Raw genomic sequence first — 17,500 nt, 5'->3', positions numbered from 1 at the left:
TCTTTAATTGCGGTCGTTTTATTTTTAACTGAACACTTATTGTTTGCTTATTTGATTTGTGCGCAGGTCACATTATTTGTCTTGTGCAGAAGTAACTAACAGCTCCCTGAGCCAGTCTGACGGATTTTGATGTGTTTGATGAGATACTGGACAGAGATGCTAATCAGGTCTGATTTTGATTTGGGGCGTTATGACGAAACTGCAGCTCCTCTTCACAACAAACAGCCCTCAGATTTATCAGTGCAGCTGCAGTTTGGTCATGAAATGAAGTCAGACAATAAACTACAACCGTAATCTTCACTAAACTGCGTTTTCTAATGATCATATTTACCAGATACAGATGCAGTGCTCCTGAGTCAAGCTGTGGTGTTGGAGATCATCACACAATTACAGGAAGAAACGATCAGCGTCATTTCAACCAACTCAAATACACACAGAAACGTTCATGTGGGATGAGGTCAAATGGCGAGAGAGATTAATAGATGGTCTAATCTATGGATTAGATGTAAATATATTAATGTGAGGATGCTGAAATGCTGATTATTTTGTCCTGTAATTGTGTGATGTCTCTAACACCGCAGCTTGATGCAGGAGCAGAAACACCGTGGGCCATTTGCTGTGAAGGAGAACTACACTTTCCTCAACACTTACACTTTTCCTTAACTACCCAAATCACAATCAGACCTAATGAGCATTTCTGTTCATTATCTCATCACTCTAATATATAAAAACCAGTCAGACAGTCTCAGGGACATATTAGCAGCTTGCGTCTATTACATTTACTTTGTGCACGAATCAAAAAACCAAATAACGCATGTTGAGTTAAAAAGAAAACATGACCACGATTAAAAGAAATGAGGGAGCGATTTAAGAAATCATAACCACAAATAAAAGAAAAACGTGTGTATAAACTGCAAAATGTTCTCTCAAGTTTATTTTTTTTCCCTCCGTCCCCTCCAGGGCTCCATAATATATGGAAACTATGCTGCAAGAACAGCCAGTTTTGAATTCAGGTTCTGCATCACAGGAACCAACCTACTCAGCTTACAGCAGTTTATCCCTGCCTATTTACACTGAGGTTCTATAAAGTCTTTCACTTCTGAATGAGGTGCAAAGCACAATCTAATCTGAACAGAGATAACTGATCATATTTCAATCTTAGAGGCATAGAAACAAAAACCTGTTTAATTTTGTTTAAAAAAAAGAGTTTGGGAAACTCATGTAGAAATTATTTTGACCACTCAAGTAATAAGTAGACCTCAAGAAAAAAAAAATACAATTAAATGTGTCATATAGTCCTTTTAAGCAATGACCAGTGGCAAAAAATAAAATAAAATCTGTTTACTGTGGTCACTAAAACATGAGGTTTAGGCGATTTAACTTCATATCTTTATTTTGTGTTGAATGACAATTTTATTTATACTAGATTACACTATTCCTTTAATTAATTCAGTGCAAAAATTTAAAAGACATTAGATGATTTAGAAGATGTTCCTGTTTTTCTGATGACATGTAATCAGGTAGGAAATACAGTGAAATAAGGTGTTCTGCCTGGCTCTGCCATTGTTGCTGCTTAGTGAGTTTTGTTTCCACAGCTACAATTTTAAGAGAGAATTTTTTTCAGCATAGCTTTCATACCAACTGTTTCATTTTACTTGTCATACCAGTGACCCTGACCTATGCCAATGCAACAGGCACAGCAGTGTTGCTGTGTACACCTATCGGCCACGTTAACAGATATCTGTACCTGATAATGATAAGGTATGTGGTCCTAACTATGGACCATTCTGTCACACAAGCATTCATAATTAAAAAAACAAAACAAAAAAAAAACACTGTATGAGGGTAATTTTCTTTACATGGTCTAAGTCAGCAACAACTTAAAACTTTTGTGCTTTGTGGCAAACACACTGAGAGAAGCAGAATTAGCCTGTCACCTTTAACAGAAGGTATCTTCAGTGATTTCTTCCTCTCTGGTAGGGAAATAAGTGCAGTGTCAAGTGGTGGTACTTGTGTTGCTTCTGGTGACTCCTCTTGCATTGCTTCTGATGAAAGTTTTAACATTATAGCATACAGCATTACATTTAAATTCTACAGTTTGGTGATTTTCTTCTGCTCAAACACTCCTGATTCAACACATCTGTTCATTTTCAGGTTTAGGATCTGTTTAAGTAGGAGGATTATCTAATTATTAACATATTAACTGTTCTGGACACCAGCGCCCCAGAACCAGAGCCAAACATCCTTGGGGCCAGTACTTCTGTAATGTTTTCATAGTTTGCATAATAACTGAACATATTACATTTTGTTCCTATTTATTTCCTGTACAAATCAACTATAGACTGCAATTTATTTATTTATTTTTGGAAAACCAAGAAAAACAACTATTCAACTAGCCCACGAAATACCATGCTGTTCTCCCCTGATGATGAAAATACCTCCAAGTTCTTCATATGTTTCATCCTCTACCTCACTTCTTCCTTCATCATCATCAATTAGCTCCATCTCCTCTGCAAAAATACAAGCATTGACAAAATGTAAGTTAATTAGGCTTGTAGATCACAACATTAAAACATCTGTACTGTTGTATCATTGTGAATGAGATAATAAAAACACAGAAACTGTTATATACCATTTGGGTCAATATTGATCTCATCCAAATTCTTGCCCTTGAAGTCCGCAAGTCTCCCTTGTTCTAATGCCATAAGAACTTTGCTGACTTTTGCAAGTTGGAGGGTCTTTTCAGGAAGGCGATAGTACTCCCTATGAATTCTGATGTCATGTCCCAGGAAGTTTGCTAACTGATCCATGTCTGTGTCCTTCAAGTTTAGAACTGTAGAAAGAGTGGCAGCATGTTTTCGCAGTTTTGTGGATGTCAGTGCATCAGGACTATTTGCATTACAAGACTTCGCAAAGCTGCGGATACAATCTGATCCTCTGTAATGTGACATTGCTGATGGCCGGGCAAAGAGATAAACATTGTCTTTCAGCACTCCACAAGTCTCCCTGTTCTTCACAAGCAACTCTACTGCATTCAGCATTTTAGGGGTCAGCAGAATGGGAACTGGACGTCCTCTTTTTCCTCTGATCACAATTCTGGAAAAGTGCCTGCAGAGTTTTTTCTCAACTTCAGAGAGGGCCCAATCTATATCATCATGTGGATCACTGCTGTCCCTGGATAAGAAAGCAGACAGGAGCATACACGATACCTCTCCCTCTCTACGACGGTTAAAGAGGATGATTTGAGTCAAAGCGACCTTTGCAAGCTCAGACCAGTATTTTGATGTGGGCTCCGCTGATAACTGCTTGATCAACTCCTCTTGCATTTTATTGAGAAATGCATGAAGTTTTTGCACATCTTCTGTAAAAGGCAACACTGTGGGGGCATTCCACTTTGACTCCTCAAGATTTCGTGCTGCTGTTGCAGAGATCAGTTCACACCACCGTTCTTTATGTATTTCTTGGAAGTTACTGAAATTCTGTGCCAAGCAGTGGTCTTTCGCAATCAAAGCTTTAGCTTTCATGAGTTTGCTGAGCTTCATCAGGCTTATTCCAAGTTTTTTTGCTAGAGAAGGAGTTTTGTATGTGTTGGCTTCACTATCATATCCACATGTATGTCTGACAGCTTGAACCATCTTCATGTAGTTTTGAGGATGTATAAAATCTTCCATTGTCTTTAGAGATGCAACGTTTCTGCCAGTGATAAGTAGTTTTCCTAGTTCTCGCAACTTCTGTCGTACGCATGCTTCATGTTTTGCAGTTGATCCACCTTTGTTCAACAAATGTTCCCCCAACTGAATGATGCAGCTATCATTTTTGACAGCAGCTGTGATTTCATCTGCATGCATGAGGCTTAAAGCCTTCCACAGTGCTTTGCTTATGTGTGAAGGTACAGGCTGTGCAAATGCACAGAGAGACTGGACACGGTTCTTCCCAGGTTTTGGAGTAAAACCTTCAGGGCCTAGTTTACAGACCTTCATGTGTCGCCAAAGAACATTCCTGGTAAATAACCCTTGGCAATATGCACAATGCATAAAGTCAGTGCCTTGGGCTTTCTTCGGTGGTCGTTTGCATGGAATCAGTTCACCCTTGCCTGTTTTAATTACAGAAGCATTATGGACAAAGTTCCCTCTATGTCGTAAATTATCCAATTGCATTTTTCTCTGTTTAGAACCCTTTGGGAAACTGCATGCTATAGCCACTTCTCTTTCACTGGAATGGACATACTGCAGATGTCTTGCCATCTTGCTAAAAGGTTTCAAACAAAACAGACAGTAATGTTTCTTGTCATATGCTCTACGACCATCACGTTTTCTTCTGACTGCATTGACTACTACTGCCCCTTCTTCTTGCACAAGCTCAGAACTGCTGCAGACTCCATCACTCTCTATCACTTCAGAACTTTTATTTAGATCCATAACTTCAAGGTTGCTTCTCTCTGTAACACCCATGACACCTGAAGATGTGCTATGAGGGACAAGATTAGAGGGGGTAGCTTCATCCACAGAAGACAGACAGCTCCATTTCACTGGTTTACGGGAGGTACTACTCTCTGAACTACTTTCGTTCCTTTCATCTCTAGAGTCAGGGACGTACTCCTCTCCACTGTCTGAAGTAGAATCAAATAGCTCATCTGAATCTTCAGGAACAAACCCTCTCATCTAAAAATCAATAATACAAGGGTCATTTTTTAAATGCATCAGAACATCAGAAATTAAAAGGCAAATTCATAAACCAAGTCTATATGACAAGTATTTGTCTCCTGCATGATTTTCTGAATATTTACTTTTTTCATGGATTGCTGAAAGACAAATGACTACTGAATCAGGATTCCAATATAGCACACTATATTGCCAAAAGTATTCACTCCCCCATCCAAATCACTGAATTCCAGTGTTCCAGTCACAGGTGTATAAAGCCGAGCCCCTAGGCCTGCAGACTGCTTCTACAGACATTAGTGAAAGAATGGGTCGCTCTCAGGAGCTCAGTGAATTCCAGCGTGGTACCGTGATCGGACGCCACCTGTGCAACAAGTCCCGTCGTGAAATTTCCTCACTACTAAATATTCCACAGTCAACGGTCAGTGGGATTATAACAAAGTGGAAGCGATTGGGAATGACAGCAACTCAGCCATAAAGTGATAGGCCAGATGGGGTCAGATGCTGAGGCACATAGTGCGCAGAGGTCGCCGACTTTCTGCAGAGTCAATTGCTACAGACCTCCGAACTTCATGTGGCCTTCAGATCAGCTCAAGAACAGCGTAGAGAGCTTCATGGAATGGGTTTCCATGGCCAAGCAGCTGCATCCAAGCCTTACATTACCAAGCGCAATGCAAAGCGTCAAAAGCAGTGCTGCAAAACACTGCTACTGGACTCTAGGGTAATCCGATGGATGAGCCTGGGTTTGGCGGTTGCTAGAAGAACAGTACTTGTCTGACTTCATTGTGCCAATGGAGTCAGTCGTGGGCTGGAGGTTAGGGAACCAGCCTTGTGACCGGAAGGTTGCCACTTCGATCCCCTTGGCTGAAATGACTGAAGTGCCCTTGAGCAAAGATGGATAAGGCTTCCCGCCACTTCGGGCAAGTATGCTCACTGTTCCCTAGTGTGTGTGTTCACTAGTGGGCATGTATGTGGGTGTTTCACTGCACAGATGGGTTAAATGCAGAGGTCGAATTCCACAGTGTGCAAATGTGCAAACACAGTTGGCTGATGGTTCTGAGTTCAACTCAAGTGTAAAGTTTGGTGGAGGGGGGATTATGGTGTAGCGTTGTTTTCAGGAGTTGGGCTCAGCCCCTTAGTTCCAGTGAAAGGAACTCAATGCTTTTAGCAAAGCAAGAGATTTTGGACAATTTCATGCTCCCAACTTTGTGGGAACAGTTTGGGGACGGCCCCTTCCTGTTTCAACATGACTGTGCACCAGTGCACAAAGCAAGGTCCATAAAGACGTGGATGAGCCAGTTTGGTGTGGAAGAACTTGACTGGCCTGCACAGAGTCCTGACCTCAACCCAACAGAACACCTTTGGGATGAATTAGACCGGAGACTGCGAGCCAGGCCTTCTCGTCCAGTCTGACCTCACAAATGTGTTTTGAATAATGGTCAAAAATTCCCATAAACACACTCCTAACCCTTGTGGAAAGTGTTCCCAGAAGAGTTGAAGCTGTTATAGCTGCAAAGGGTGGGCATCACCCACAACATCATATCAAACCCTATGGATTAAGAATGGGATATCATTCCAGTTCGTATGCGTGTGAAGGCAGACGAGTGAATACATTTGGCAATATAATGCATATACAAAGAAATATTTTACAAGAATAAAATTACGTCATTCTGAAAAGGGCTGTGAATTTGTTTCTAGTTTTGTGTCATACTACCTGACGTACAAATTATAGAAGATCTAGGATGTCTAGTAAAACAGTCACTACATTCTGCAGATTGAACATCATACCCATGTTCAGTCTCAGTGATTCTAGTGTCAAAGTACGGGCATGACTTGGCTCACTGCAAGAGGCATTGGCAAAAAGGAATTCAGTGGTGTATTTGAGAATTTCACAGGAGGATATCAGCCCAATCAGTTTAGAAGTAAACCTGGTGTTCAATTTGATCAAACAGCAACAGAACAAGTGAAAATACAAAATCAAGCATACTTACGTCTAAAGAAAATGAAAATTAGATATGGAATGCCCCTTAGTCAATACCCAGACATAAATTCCACTGAGATATCATATTAAGTCAACTAAAGATCAAAACTTTTACCCCTTTCTGTAAAGAGCATTTACTTTACCTTATTTGCACAGATTGATGGAGATATGAGGTGTGCGAAATATTTCATGAAGCTCTATTTTAACTGCTGAAATGTTAAAAACTTCTCCTTTCACAATTCCAAAGTGATAAGCATCCTGTATTATGTCACAGTTTGCCATAGAAATTAGATGATAACAAAAATACATTTTTAATAATAATAATAAATTGCTGACTACATCTGAATATTTTGCATTTTTTTCCTCATCTTGCTTGGTGTGTAATAACCTTAACACGTGCACGACACTGCAGTGGCAGTGAGAGTTTGTTAAATAATGGCTGTTGTGTGTCTATGGCCTGCAGCTTTTTTAATGTTTTGAAGTTCACAATAACGTTACTGTGTGTCTTTAATGTTGCAATATACTGTATATACCTTATACCGGCACATGCCCATAAATTCACTGAAATTTTAAGTTATGAATTAATATTCTAATGAAATGTATCTGCTTTGGAATGAATATGATATACTTACAAGAATACTTCTAGTCCTTCTTAATTTAGGTACACATGCATGCTCGTCATCAGTATTTCCAGACGAAGAACTCTTCAATAAAAGAAGAAAAACATACAACATTGATTTAACTCTACAACTCCCTCAACAATGTAAAAAAGAAGTATGCTCATAACATAGTTGCACAAATGTAGTAACAGGCTGAACTTAAAAATAATTCCATACAGTATTAAATCTACGGACAATTTAACTAAGACTGGCAAGGTGTATTGACATGAGAGCCTTTATTACGTTCTAACATTTCTTCTCAAAACAGAAAATTGTATGAAAGTTCATTCATACTGAATTGTTAGTGTGCTATACTGTAATTAGAAACTTCAAAAGTCAAAAGTTCAGCTGAGCCCATGTCCTGATTACAACTTCAGAAAGCTTTTAAAAACTAATGACTTCTAAAGAAATGTACCTGCCCAGAACTGCTGTTGTTGCTGTGATCCTTCAGAGGCTCTGACTGACGAGACATAGGGGTGACCCATGCAGTCTTCTCAGGATTGGAATTTCTCATCTGTAAAGTTCAAATGTACATGACTACAAGAGACTTGAACATGAATAGGTAGAACAGGTAGCAAGAAGGAGTCTTGACTATGACAGTGACTAATGATTCTCTTTGACAAAACAGCAAAACTGTGTCCTCCTCTGTCATCTGTAATATTATATATTTTGGAATTAAAATGTGAGATAATGGTAAGACATACTTTGCAAAGCCCAAGGTATGCTTAAAATCCTACACAATTTCAGTATTATGAGCATATAACTTAGGCTGACAAGTATACACACACACACAAGTTAATCAAGTATGAAAATGACCTTAAAGCAAGCAAAATCTGTACTGTGCCCTAAGAAGCTCTTGTACAAAATTCAGAGTTGGTGATTTTCATGCCTAACAAACCGCAAGAGAGACTTACCTTATCACTTGCTGAGGAACATGCAGACAGAGCAGGTCTGGACTGCAATGGCAGACAGTTCTCTTGAGCACTGATCTCTGAAATTGTGTCCTTCTTGGTCCTCTGCTAATATATTGTAAAATTTTACAAAATCATGAGTCCTAGTACACAACTGAAGAGATGCTATGCAATTGAACAAAAACCCCTTTAAGAATATTATCCTTTAGACAAGACTGAGAACAATCAAATGGCTTCAACTCCAGACTTTAAACAGATTTTCAGAAAGTAGGTGGTTAAATCTTGGCCCGTCATGATCACTTTTGTCATACAAATAATAGTGATTAATGATTTAATTGTTCACTGTATGCAAGCCAAAAGAAGCTGAATTAACTGATTAACCTGTGTTTGCTTAGTAGCTAAATAATAAACTACACTGTTGTGTGCATATACATACTCACAAGTGTCTACAGATTAGTAAGTTATGAAAAGAATGAGTAGTTTTTCCCCACAAAGAACTAAATTATCAAAAAAAAAAAACGAATTTTGCCATCATACATGCTGAAAACATTAGAATTAGCTGCACTGTTAACAAAAACAAACTCACTCTAAGTCATAACTGTTTTCATAAGCCTCATAATATCATCAAGTATATTTATTTCCTCACCACAATGCACCCAGTTCAAATTCTGCTTTTTGTAACAATGACTGTGAAATCTAATGACTTACATAATTGTGATCATGTCAAATAAATTTAGCATTTATGTAATAACTGTGACAAGCTTACATTAATGAGCTATATCAATAGTTCCATTCAACAATAGTGAATACAAAATTTAAAAAATGAATTCAAGGTCAAAAATACTTTGAGGACGCTTAACACACTTTATGACCGTCTGATTGTCACAGCTCAAGATATAATTTTCCCCTTTGATTTTCTAATTCTACATATACTGTAAAGATGCAAAATTCAATTTCAGCCTTGTTGGCAATTTTCCGATCTAAGAAACACTTGGGAATGACCACAAGAGACTTACTTGATCACTTGCTGAGGAACAAGCAGACAGAACGGGTCCTGATTGCAACAGCTGATCGTTCTCTTGAGCACTGTTTTCTGATATTGTGTTCTTTCCAGTTCTCTGTACATATATGGTACAAATAGACAGCAAATGTGACCAAAGTACAAGAGATGCTATGTAATTTAAAGATATGTTCACTGTTTATGTATAAAAATATCGACACTTTAGAATCACAATGTAACAAATCAGAAATCTTCAGCTCTAGACTTTGAACTGGATTGTCTGCTAGATTTTCATCTTTGGTTGGAATAAAACTGGTCCTTAATTACATAAAAAATGTATTTCCTAAGTGTAAAAAAGATTAAGAAACAGAATTCAAAAACTTACAGGCCTCTGAGGTAAAAGATTTCAACATTAAAATCGGACTTTTAGACAGGCTTTATAGTGCACTGACATTCATTCAGATATATAAACATTTTTGTAATTAATGCTTACATCTGTCACTCAAAGTGCTTATGCACATTAAGGCCTAAACATTCTTTGTGAGGACGCTTAACACATTTTGTGACCATGTGACTTGTGGGGACACTGTCCTAGCTGAGAGTATTTTCCCAACAACTCTCTCATTTACACACATTTGACCAAAGCCTGCATCGTGGGGACTCCGTGAAGTTAAGTTAAGTGATACTGTTTTGATCCCACAACCAGGGAAATTCCATCTCCGCATTTAACCCATCCATGCAAGTGAAACACCACACACACACTAGGGGGCAGTGAGCACACTTGCCCGGAGCGGTGGGCAGCCCTATCCATGGCGCCTGGGGAGCAATTGGGGGTTAGGTGTCTTGCTCAAGGACACCTCAGTCATGGACTGTCGGCGCTGGGGATTGAACCGGCAACCTTCCGGTCACAGGGCCAGTTCCCTAACCTCCAGCCCACGACTGCCCCTAAGTCATCACATACAACAAACATAACTGACAAATATGATGTTCTGAAACTTCCAAACTTGCTCACGATATACTTTTGCCCTTTCATTTTCTAATTCTATATATCGTAAAGTTACAAAAATCAAAGTTGGCTATTTTCATGTCTAAGGAACACCTGTCAATGACCAAAAGAGGCTTACCTGATCACTTGCTGAGGAACAAGTAGAAAGAACAGGTTCTGACAGGGATGGTGGCTGACTCTCTTTGATGTTACTCCTGGAAACCGTGTCCTCCCTAACCTGTTCAAATATGGTATATTGAGAAATTAACTAAGAAATGCAAAGACAGACTTCATATACACATAACACTTCTATTACATTGGACCAAACTTAAAGCAGAAGACATGTTACAACTTTACAAAACTCAAACATGCACTGAGATATGCAAATGTAGTATTTCCTCACTGCTTACACACATTAAGGCTTAAACATTCTTTGTGAGGACGCTTAACACATTTTGTGACCATGTGACTTGTGGGGACACTATCCTAGCTGAGAGTATTTTCCCAACATCTCTCTCATTTACACACATTTGACCAAAGCCTGCATCGTGGGGACTCCGTGAAGTCATCACAGACAACAAACATAACTGACAAATATGATGTTCTGAAACTTCCAAACTTGCTCACGATATACTTTTGCCCTTTCATTTTCTAATTCTATATATCGTAAAGCTACAAAAATCAAAGTTGGCTATTTTCATGTCTAAGGAACACCTGTCAATGACCAAAAGAGGCTTACCTGATCACTTGCTGAGGAACAAGTAGAAAGAACAGGTTCTGACAGGGATGGTGGCTGACTCTCTTTGATGTTACTCCTGGAAACTGTGTCCTCCCTAACCTGTTCAAATATGGTACATTGAGAAATTAACTAAGAAATGCAAAGACAGACTTCATATACACATAACACTTCTATTACATTGGACCAAACTTAAAGCAGAAGACATGTTACAACTTTGCAAAACTCAAACATGCACTGAGATATGCAAATGTAGTGTTTCCTCACTGCTTACACACATTAAGGCTTAAACATTCTTTGTGAGGACGCTTAACACATTTTGTGACCATGTGACTTGTGGGGACACTATCCTAGCTGAGAGTATTTTCCCAACATCTCTTACATTTACACACATTTGAGCAAAGCCTGCATCGTGGGGACTCCGTGAAGTCATCACATACAACAAACATAACTGACAAATATGATGTTCTGGAACTTCCAAACTTGCTCACGATATACTTTTGCCCTTTCATTTCCTAATTCTATATATTGTAATGCTACACGTATCAAGGTTGGCTATTTTCATGTCTAAGGAACACATGTCAATGACCAAAAGAGGCTTACCTGATCACTTGCTGAGGAACAAGTAGACAGAACAGGTTCTGACAGGGATGGTGGCTGACTCTCTTTGATGTTACTCTTGGAAACTGTGTCCTCCCTAACCTGTTCAAATATGGTACATTGAGAAATTAACTAAGAAATCCAAAGACAGACTTCATATACACATAACACTTCTATTACACTGGACCAAACATAAAGCAGAAGACATGTTACAACTTTGCAAAACTCAAACATGCACTGAGATATGCAAATGTAGTGTTTCCTCACTGCTTACACACATTAAGGCTTAAACATTCTTTGTGAGGACGCTTAACACATTTTGTGACCATGTGACTTGTGGAGACACTATCCTAGCTGAGAGTATTTTCATCTCTAACATCTGATTACATCTCTAAATAAAATACATCTAAACATAAATTAATGAAAAAAGACTTTAAGGCATAATGCTATGTTTACCTTCACAGTCTGAGACAAACATTTTCCAGTGGTTAGTCACTTTCGAACATTTGTCAATTAATAAATTACAGAATGCACTGTCTTTCCTTTTTAAATTTTTTCATTAAAAAAAACTTTATATACCTTCTTTCGCCATGGCCAGTCACCTCCTCCATAATCGTAGGTGATTTCATCTCCCTCTTTTATGTCCTCTATGGCAAACAGGCAGAGATGTGGCCTTCCATCTACTTCAATCATCTTCATTCTGCAATTTGGGTGCTTGTGGTCATCGTTAACCAACCTCCCAAATGATCCATCTTCTTTGGCAGCATCAATACTTTACAAGAGAGACAGAATGAGAAAAAAGATAACTGAAGGGATAACAAGTATATATCTGTTCCTATCTGACACACAGGAAGTGAGATCACAGCTATGTAGTTTTGTGAGAGTTCAGCAACACAAAGTCATGTACAAAAAAGACCATTAAGTAATTACTGACCACTCAGACTGCAAGTGCTAATTTCGATTACAAGGAAACTATTATGCTTATTTTCAATGTTCATAATTTCATTTTTGTGGTCTAATCGAATACATTCCAAAAACACATTTTTCTCATACTGTACATCTCTGTTTGCCCTGTTAGAGCTCCTGTGTCTTTAAGCCCCGCCTCCCGATGAGCCCAGTGAGCTCATCAGTGAGTTGGTTTATTGAACAACCAATAGAGTGCTTGAATGACTTCAATAGCCGCTGTGCGCTGTGTGAGGGCGCAATGAGCTCGCCATTACGTGGGCAGTAAGGACTGTTATGACACTGCTTCGTCTTATAACAAAGGAAAAGGCCTGGAATTCCAATGAGGCATTTCAGGCAGTTGAGAAAAGTGGGTTCTGTGGGAGAGAGTTTCTCCCCCTGGAGTGAACTGTGAGCTTTGTAACCTTACAGAACGTTTACGTACACAAAAAGCTACATAAACTAAAGATAAAAAAAGAACAGAATAACAGGCCCCCTTTAAGTTAAATTTCCATTTCATTCCATCAGGATAGATCCTTTTACTTGTACAATCTGAACTGAGATTTAGCTATTCATAGTCACTTACCACCACATTTTCCCCTTCCATTTGAAGTCAAACATGAACACAGTACAAAGACTGTGATAGAGTCTTCTTCTTCGTTGAGCTTCATAAAAATCAATCCTATCCCCCCTGTACTCAACCACAAAATCACGTTTGGAAAATTGAGCTAAGGAGAAGACACCTCGTCCTGCAAAAAAAATGATAAAGATACACATTAACAAATTGCTACACCAACAAAATAGCGCCACTAATCTGATTAAGTACTGAAACAGTAATACAATTACAATCCCATTTCCAAAATAGTTGCACAGTGTGTAAATAAAAACAAAATGCAATGATGTGCAAATCATTTAAACCTTATATTTAATTGAAAATGGTACACATAAATAAAATATTACAATTTTATAGATTTAAACACAGTATATGACCATATCAAATTTGATGCAGACAACACTTTCCAAAACAGTTAAAATGGACTGAGGGGAAGTGGAAAAGTGTCCTGTCGTGTGACAAGTCAACATTTGAATTTTTTTTTGGAAATCAAGACCACCTGGATTAATGTCAATGCATAGTTCAAAAACCAGCATTCATGATGGTATGAGGGGCATTAGTGCACATGGTATGATGTACACATCTGTGAAGGCACCATTAATGTTGAACAATACATACGTTTTAGCAATATATGCTGCCATCCAGACGACATCTTTTTCAGGGAAAGCCTTAATTATTTCAGCAAGACAATGTCAAACCACATTCTGCATGTATTATCGCAGCATTGCTCCGTATTAAAAGAGTATGGGTGCTAAACAGACCTGCCTGCAGTCCAGACATGTCAACACTGAAAACATGCCGCATTATGAAATGAAAAATATGACAAAGGAGACCCTGAACTGCTCAGCAGCTGAAATCCTGAATCAAATAAGAACAGAAAACAGTTCACTTTCTAAACAACAGCAATGTCTCCTCAGTTCCCAAACGCTTATAGTGCTGTTAAAAGAAGTGTGTTTCATCACCTCTGGTAAACAGGCCCCGTCCCAAATTTTTTGGAATGTATTGCTAGCATCAAATTAAAAGTGAGCATATATTTTTCAAAAAACAAAATTTCTTAGTTTCAACATCTGATGGGTTGTCTTTGTACTACTCTCAATGAAATACAGGATTTAAATGATTTGCATATCATTGCATTTTGTTTTTATTTACATTTTGCACAGCAACACAACTTTTTAGGAAATAGGGTTATAGTTAACACAGTATCCCAGATGTATCTAAATAAGTACCGTGAATTTTGCAATTCAGCCACATTTAAAAAAAATTTTAATCAAAATATACACGAAAAGGCTTCAACGTTTGGACAAAATAAAAAATGTTACTTTTATTGTTGCTCATTAGTGGGACAGTATTAGAAATGTTCAATTAGAATTGGCTTAAAGACTAAGTTTGGTAGTTTGGTATGGAGCCATCCAGCCGTGTACTCCACTGACATCATTACCTTCATACCTTTGGAAACAAAAAAAATGGTAATTTCTAGATAATTCTGCTTTTTAAACTAGTCACTATGACTTAAGTAACTGTTCCAGAAGTGCTTATTTGTAGGGTGTTATTCTGCTTTCTTTCAAATGGGAACAACTGAATTAAAGTCACCGTGATTCAATTACAGTTTTCTTTCCTTTATAATTTTAAAGTTTAATTAACAAAAAAAAAGAACAACTGCCCAGGTTTTTCTCTGGCTTCCATGCTCTGATAGATGCATAAGTTTTTTCACGCAGCATTTACAAAATGTAACTGCCCTTTGTGTATAGTGGCTGTTAACTGAAGAGAACAATGAAGAAACACTTATTTTAGAACAATGATCTATCATACAGATAAAACATGTGCAGGTACATATTTAACCTACCTTTCAAGGGATTGATGTACTTCACCTCTAGCTTTGATGTCTTGTCAGTCTTTGTGATCACATGATGTATGGAGTCTTGCAGTGGACTGATTCTTCGTGACATTTTTAATTCTTCAAGGAACTGTCCATATATTGACTGGATAAAATAGGATAATAAAGATTCTAAACAAATCACAGAAAAACACATAAAAATCAACATATGCTCCTCCAAAAACAGAAGTGCCCATCACTGCCACATCCAAAGTTTTCATCCAAAACATTTAAAAAGAGCACAACCAGGCTTTGGAGTGTTTTCTTCAGGGCCAAGGATGAGTACTTTTGAAAAGACTTTTACTGTTCAGATTGACAAAGAGGTTTACCGTCAGCTATTTACAAATACTTAACTTTTTCATACTGTTCTTAAAGCGAACCCTGACTGTTCAGACATAAAGGGACATAAAGGCCCTGATATGAGGTACATGTTCAAGTCTATTAAATTTAATTATACAAACCAAGCAAAACACTACTCATTATTAAAAATAGATAAAACCTCTCTAATAGTAGGTTGCCATTATTGTTTTCCACATCAAATGGATGCTCTCTCTCGTCCACTAAGCGAGGAACAGGAAGCTATTCTCATTTACCTCCAATATATCATTCGGTCTTTCCCACTTTAGCTAGAACGTGATATTACTCAGGAGACAAACTTGTTGATTGTCTTATTTACCACAGGACTGATCTCAATGCAAACACCTGACATCACAGTGTGACAATGGGGGCCTAGTCATACAGGAACTTTGCCTATTTGCCATATTCTTTTCATAATAAACATTTCTTTCTTGTTTATATATAATAATTTAATAGCACTGTAATATGCATAATAGTACTTTAATAGTATTGGATATGTACACTGTTGAAAGTGTTAACAGCCTGGGTTCCCTTAAATTTTCCTACTCGTTACTTCTCTATGAGAAAGCAAACAGTAGGTTTAAAGATTGAGATTTAAGTTTTATTACAGCCAATCAAAAGTACTGCAACATGCAGAATTTAACTGCTCTTGTTCTTTCAGCTCTAGAAAACTGTTTGGAGACTCTGATGTACAGAAACAACGTTTTTAAGAAAAACAGCTGATTTCAGCCCTGCAGTGCAGGAAAGGCACTAGATTCACACAATTACTAGCTGATTAAAACATGTAAGGGCTCCCCAGTAAAACATCTCAGCATGTTGTTCTGTTTGTCTGATCTGCTGCAGAAAGTGCTCAGAACTACAGGACTGCAGGACCACCTCTCAACCAACACCAGCACCATGCCCTCCCCTCCCCCCACCGCTGACCTGCTCTGCTCTCTCTCTGCGCTCTCTCCCCTCCCCCCACCGCTGCACGCTCTCTCCCCTCCCCCCTCTCCTGCTCGCTCTCTGCCCCTCCCCCCCACTCTGGGCGAAACCCGGGCAGCGAGGCTGTAACAGCGCTGCGCTCCGAACAGAGTTCGGCTCTTTCCGCCTGTCAGTACTTACGGCGGAAATACCCGAAGTCATACACGATTTAATGATTGGTTGGACTCTGCAGAATCTGCCTAGCAACCAATACGCACTTTGACTTTGGTCGCATTCGGGCCACAACTTTTAAAGAAATAAGACAGAAACTTAATCTGTGAAGTTTTATGAAATGTAATTACATGAAAACAGACATGAACTGATTATATGAATTTCCGCGGGGAAAAGCCCACTAATCACACAGATTTTAAGTCCAAACCCAGCTTAGATGGTCTTGCCAACCGATTTAATGGGGAAAAGGACATATGATAACGCCTCATATGAATTGGTGACAAATGCCAACAAAGTGTTTTTATTACACAGACAGGAAAATTTGCCAGTGTAGGGGAAAACGAAGCGTAGGGAATACGTGATGTTACCTTACAGCAGTGCGTCTAAAAATATGTTTAGCGTCTAAAACGCTGTTTAATAGTCGCCAAACTCGCCGGTGTAACTGAGCTGTCAGCGAAGGCTCCGAGGCTCCGAGGCTGAGCTGTCAGCGCTGCTCCTCCGCCCTGCCCGGCTCGCTCCGCTAGCCTAGCCTAATTAGCAGCGTTCATTCGGGAAACTAACGCCTAAGAACCCAATTCCATGTCATTTCCCGAGTCTTAAGGATAAACAAACGTCTTCAAACACACAAAAAACACACAAAAAACACACAAACCAGCATAAATAGGGAATTCCTTACCTTTCTGTCCGTTTGGACGAAGCACAGAAAATCACCAATTAGCCACACAGCCGTGCAGGAGGAAGCGAGGCAGGATGGGAAATGTAGTTTTCGGCGAATTCCTGTCGTAGTGTTCACGGACCAAGAGAGCAGCTTCAAAAAACTACACCGCCATTTTAAAACTTCAGAATGTGGCTTTCTCGCGCAGCTGCGTTAGCTGATTTCACTCTTTACAAACACGTTATAAAAATGCAAAAATGCATGAATATACTCTGAAAAACTGTAGAACTATGACTGTAACTCACATTTTACGAATTGTTTACGAAGCTTTACTGCTGCACAAAAATAAGTAGTTGTACTGACCTACTGAATGCTCAGCATGTTAACACTATTACA

At 38.8% G+C, this 17,500-nt stretch overlaps 1 protein-coding gene and 1 pseudogene across 1 annotated transcript in view; both read right to left on the bottom strand.

Moving 5' to 3' along the window:
• Positions 1 to 15,708, bottom strand: part of LOC108425090 — a 16,549-nt gene extending 841 nt beyond the window's left edge. The window contains exons 1-13 of the mRNA XM_037543770.1: positions 14,929 to 15,708; positions 13,059 to 13,221; positions 12,110 to 12,302; positions 11,534 to 11,632; positions 10,934 to 11,032; positions 10,334 to 10,432; positions 9,226 to 9,327; positions 8,213 to 8,317; positions 7,714 to 7,812; positions 7,272 to 7,343; positions 2,633 to 4,661; positions 2,439 to 2,510; positions 1,938 to 2,045 (exon numbers count right to left, since the gene is read on the bottom strand). Coding sequence (XP_037399667.1) covers positions 1,938 to 2,045; positions 2,439 to 2,510; positions 2,633 to 4,661; positions 7,272 to 7,343; positions 7,714 to 7,812; positions 8,213 to 8,317; positions 9,226 to 9,327; positions 10,334 to 10,432; positions 10,934 to 11,032; positions 11,534 to 11,632; positions 12,110 to 12,302; positions 13,059 to 13,221; positions 14,929 to 15,127 — 3,439 coding nt within the window. The 5' untranslated portion in view covers positions 15,128 to 15,708. The remainder of the gene's footprint in view (positions 1 to 1,937; positions 2,046 to 2,438; positions 2,511 to 2,632; positions 4,662 to 7,271; positions 7,344 to 7,713; positions 7,813 to 8,212; positions 8,318 to 9,225; positions 9,328 to 10,333; positions 10,433 to 10,933; positions 11,033 to 11,533; positions 11,633 to 12,109; positions 12,303 to 13,058; positions 13,222 to 14,928) is intronic.
• A 156-nt stretch (positions 15,709 to 15,864) lies between these two features.
• LOC108411845 overlaps positions 15,865 to 17,500 on the bottom strand; it is a 13,550-nt pseudogene continuing 11,914 nt past the window's right edge.

Source organism: Pygocentrus nattereri, chromosome 12 (assembly GCF_015220715.1).
Source record: "Pygocentrus nattereri isolate fPygNat1 chromosome 12, fPygNat1.pri, whole genome shotgun sequence".
Taxonomy (NCBI): Eukaryota; Metazoa; Chordata; class Actinopteri; order Characiformes; family Serrasalmidae; genus Pygocentrus; species Pygocentrus nattereri.
Note: the sequence above shows the minus strand (reverse complement) of the source record. Positions and strands in the feature narration are given on the sequence as shown.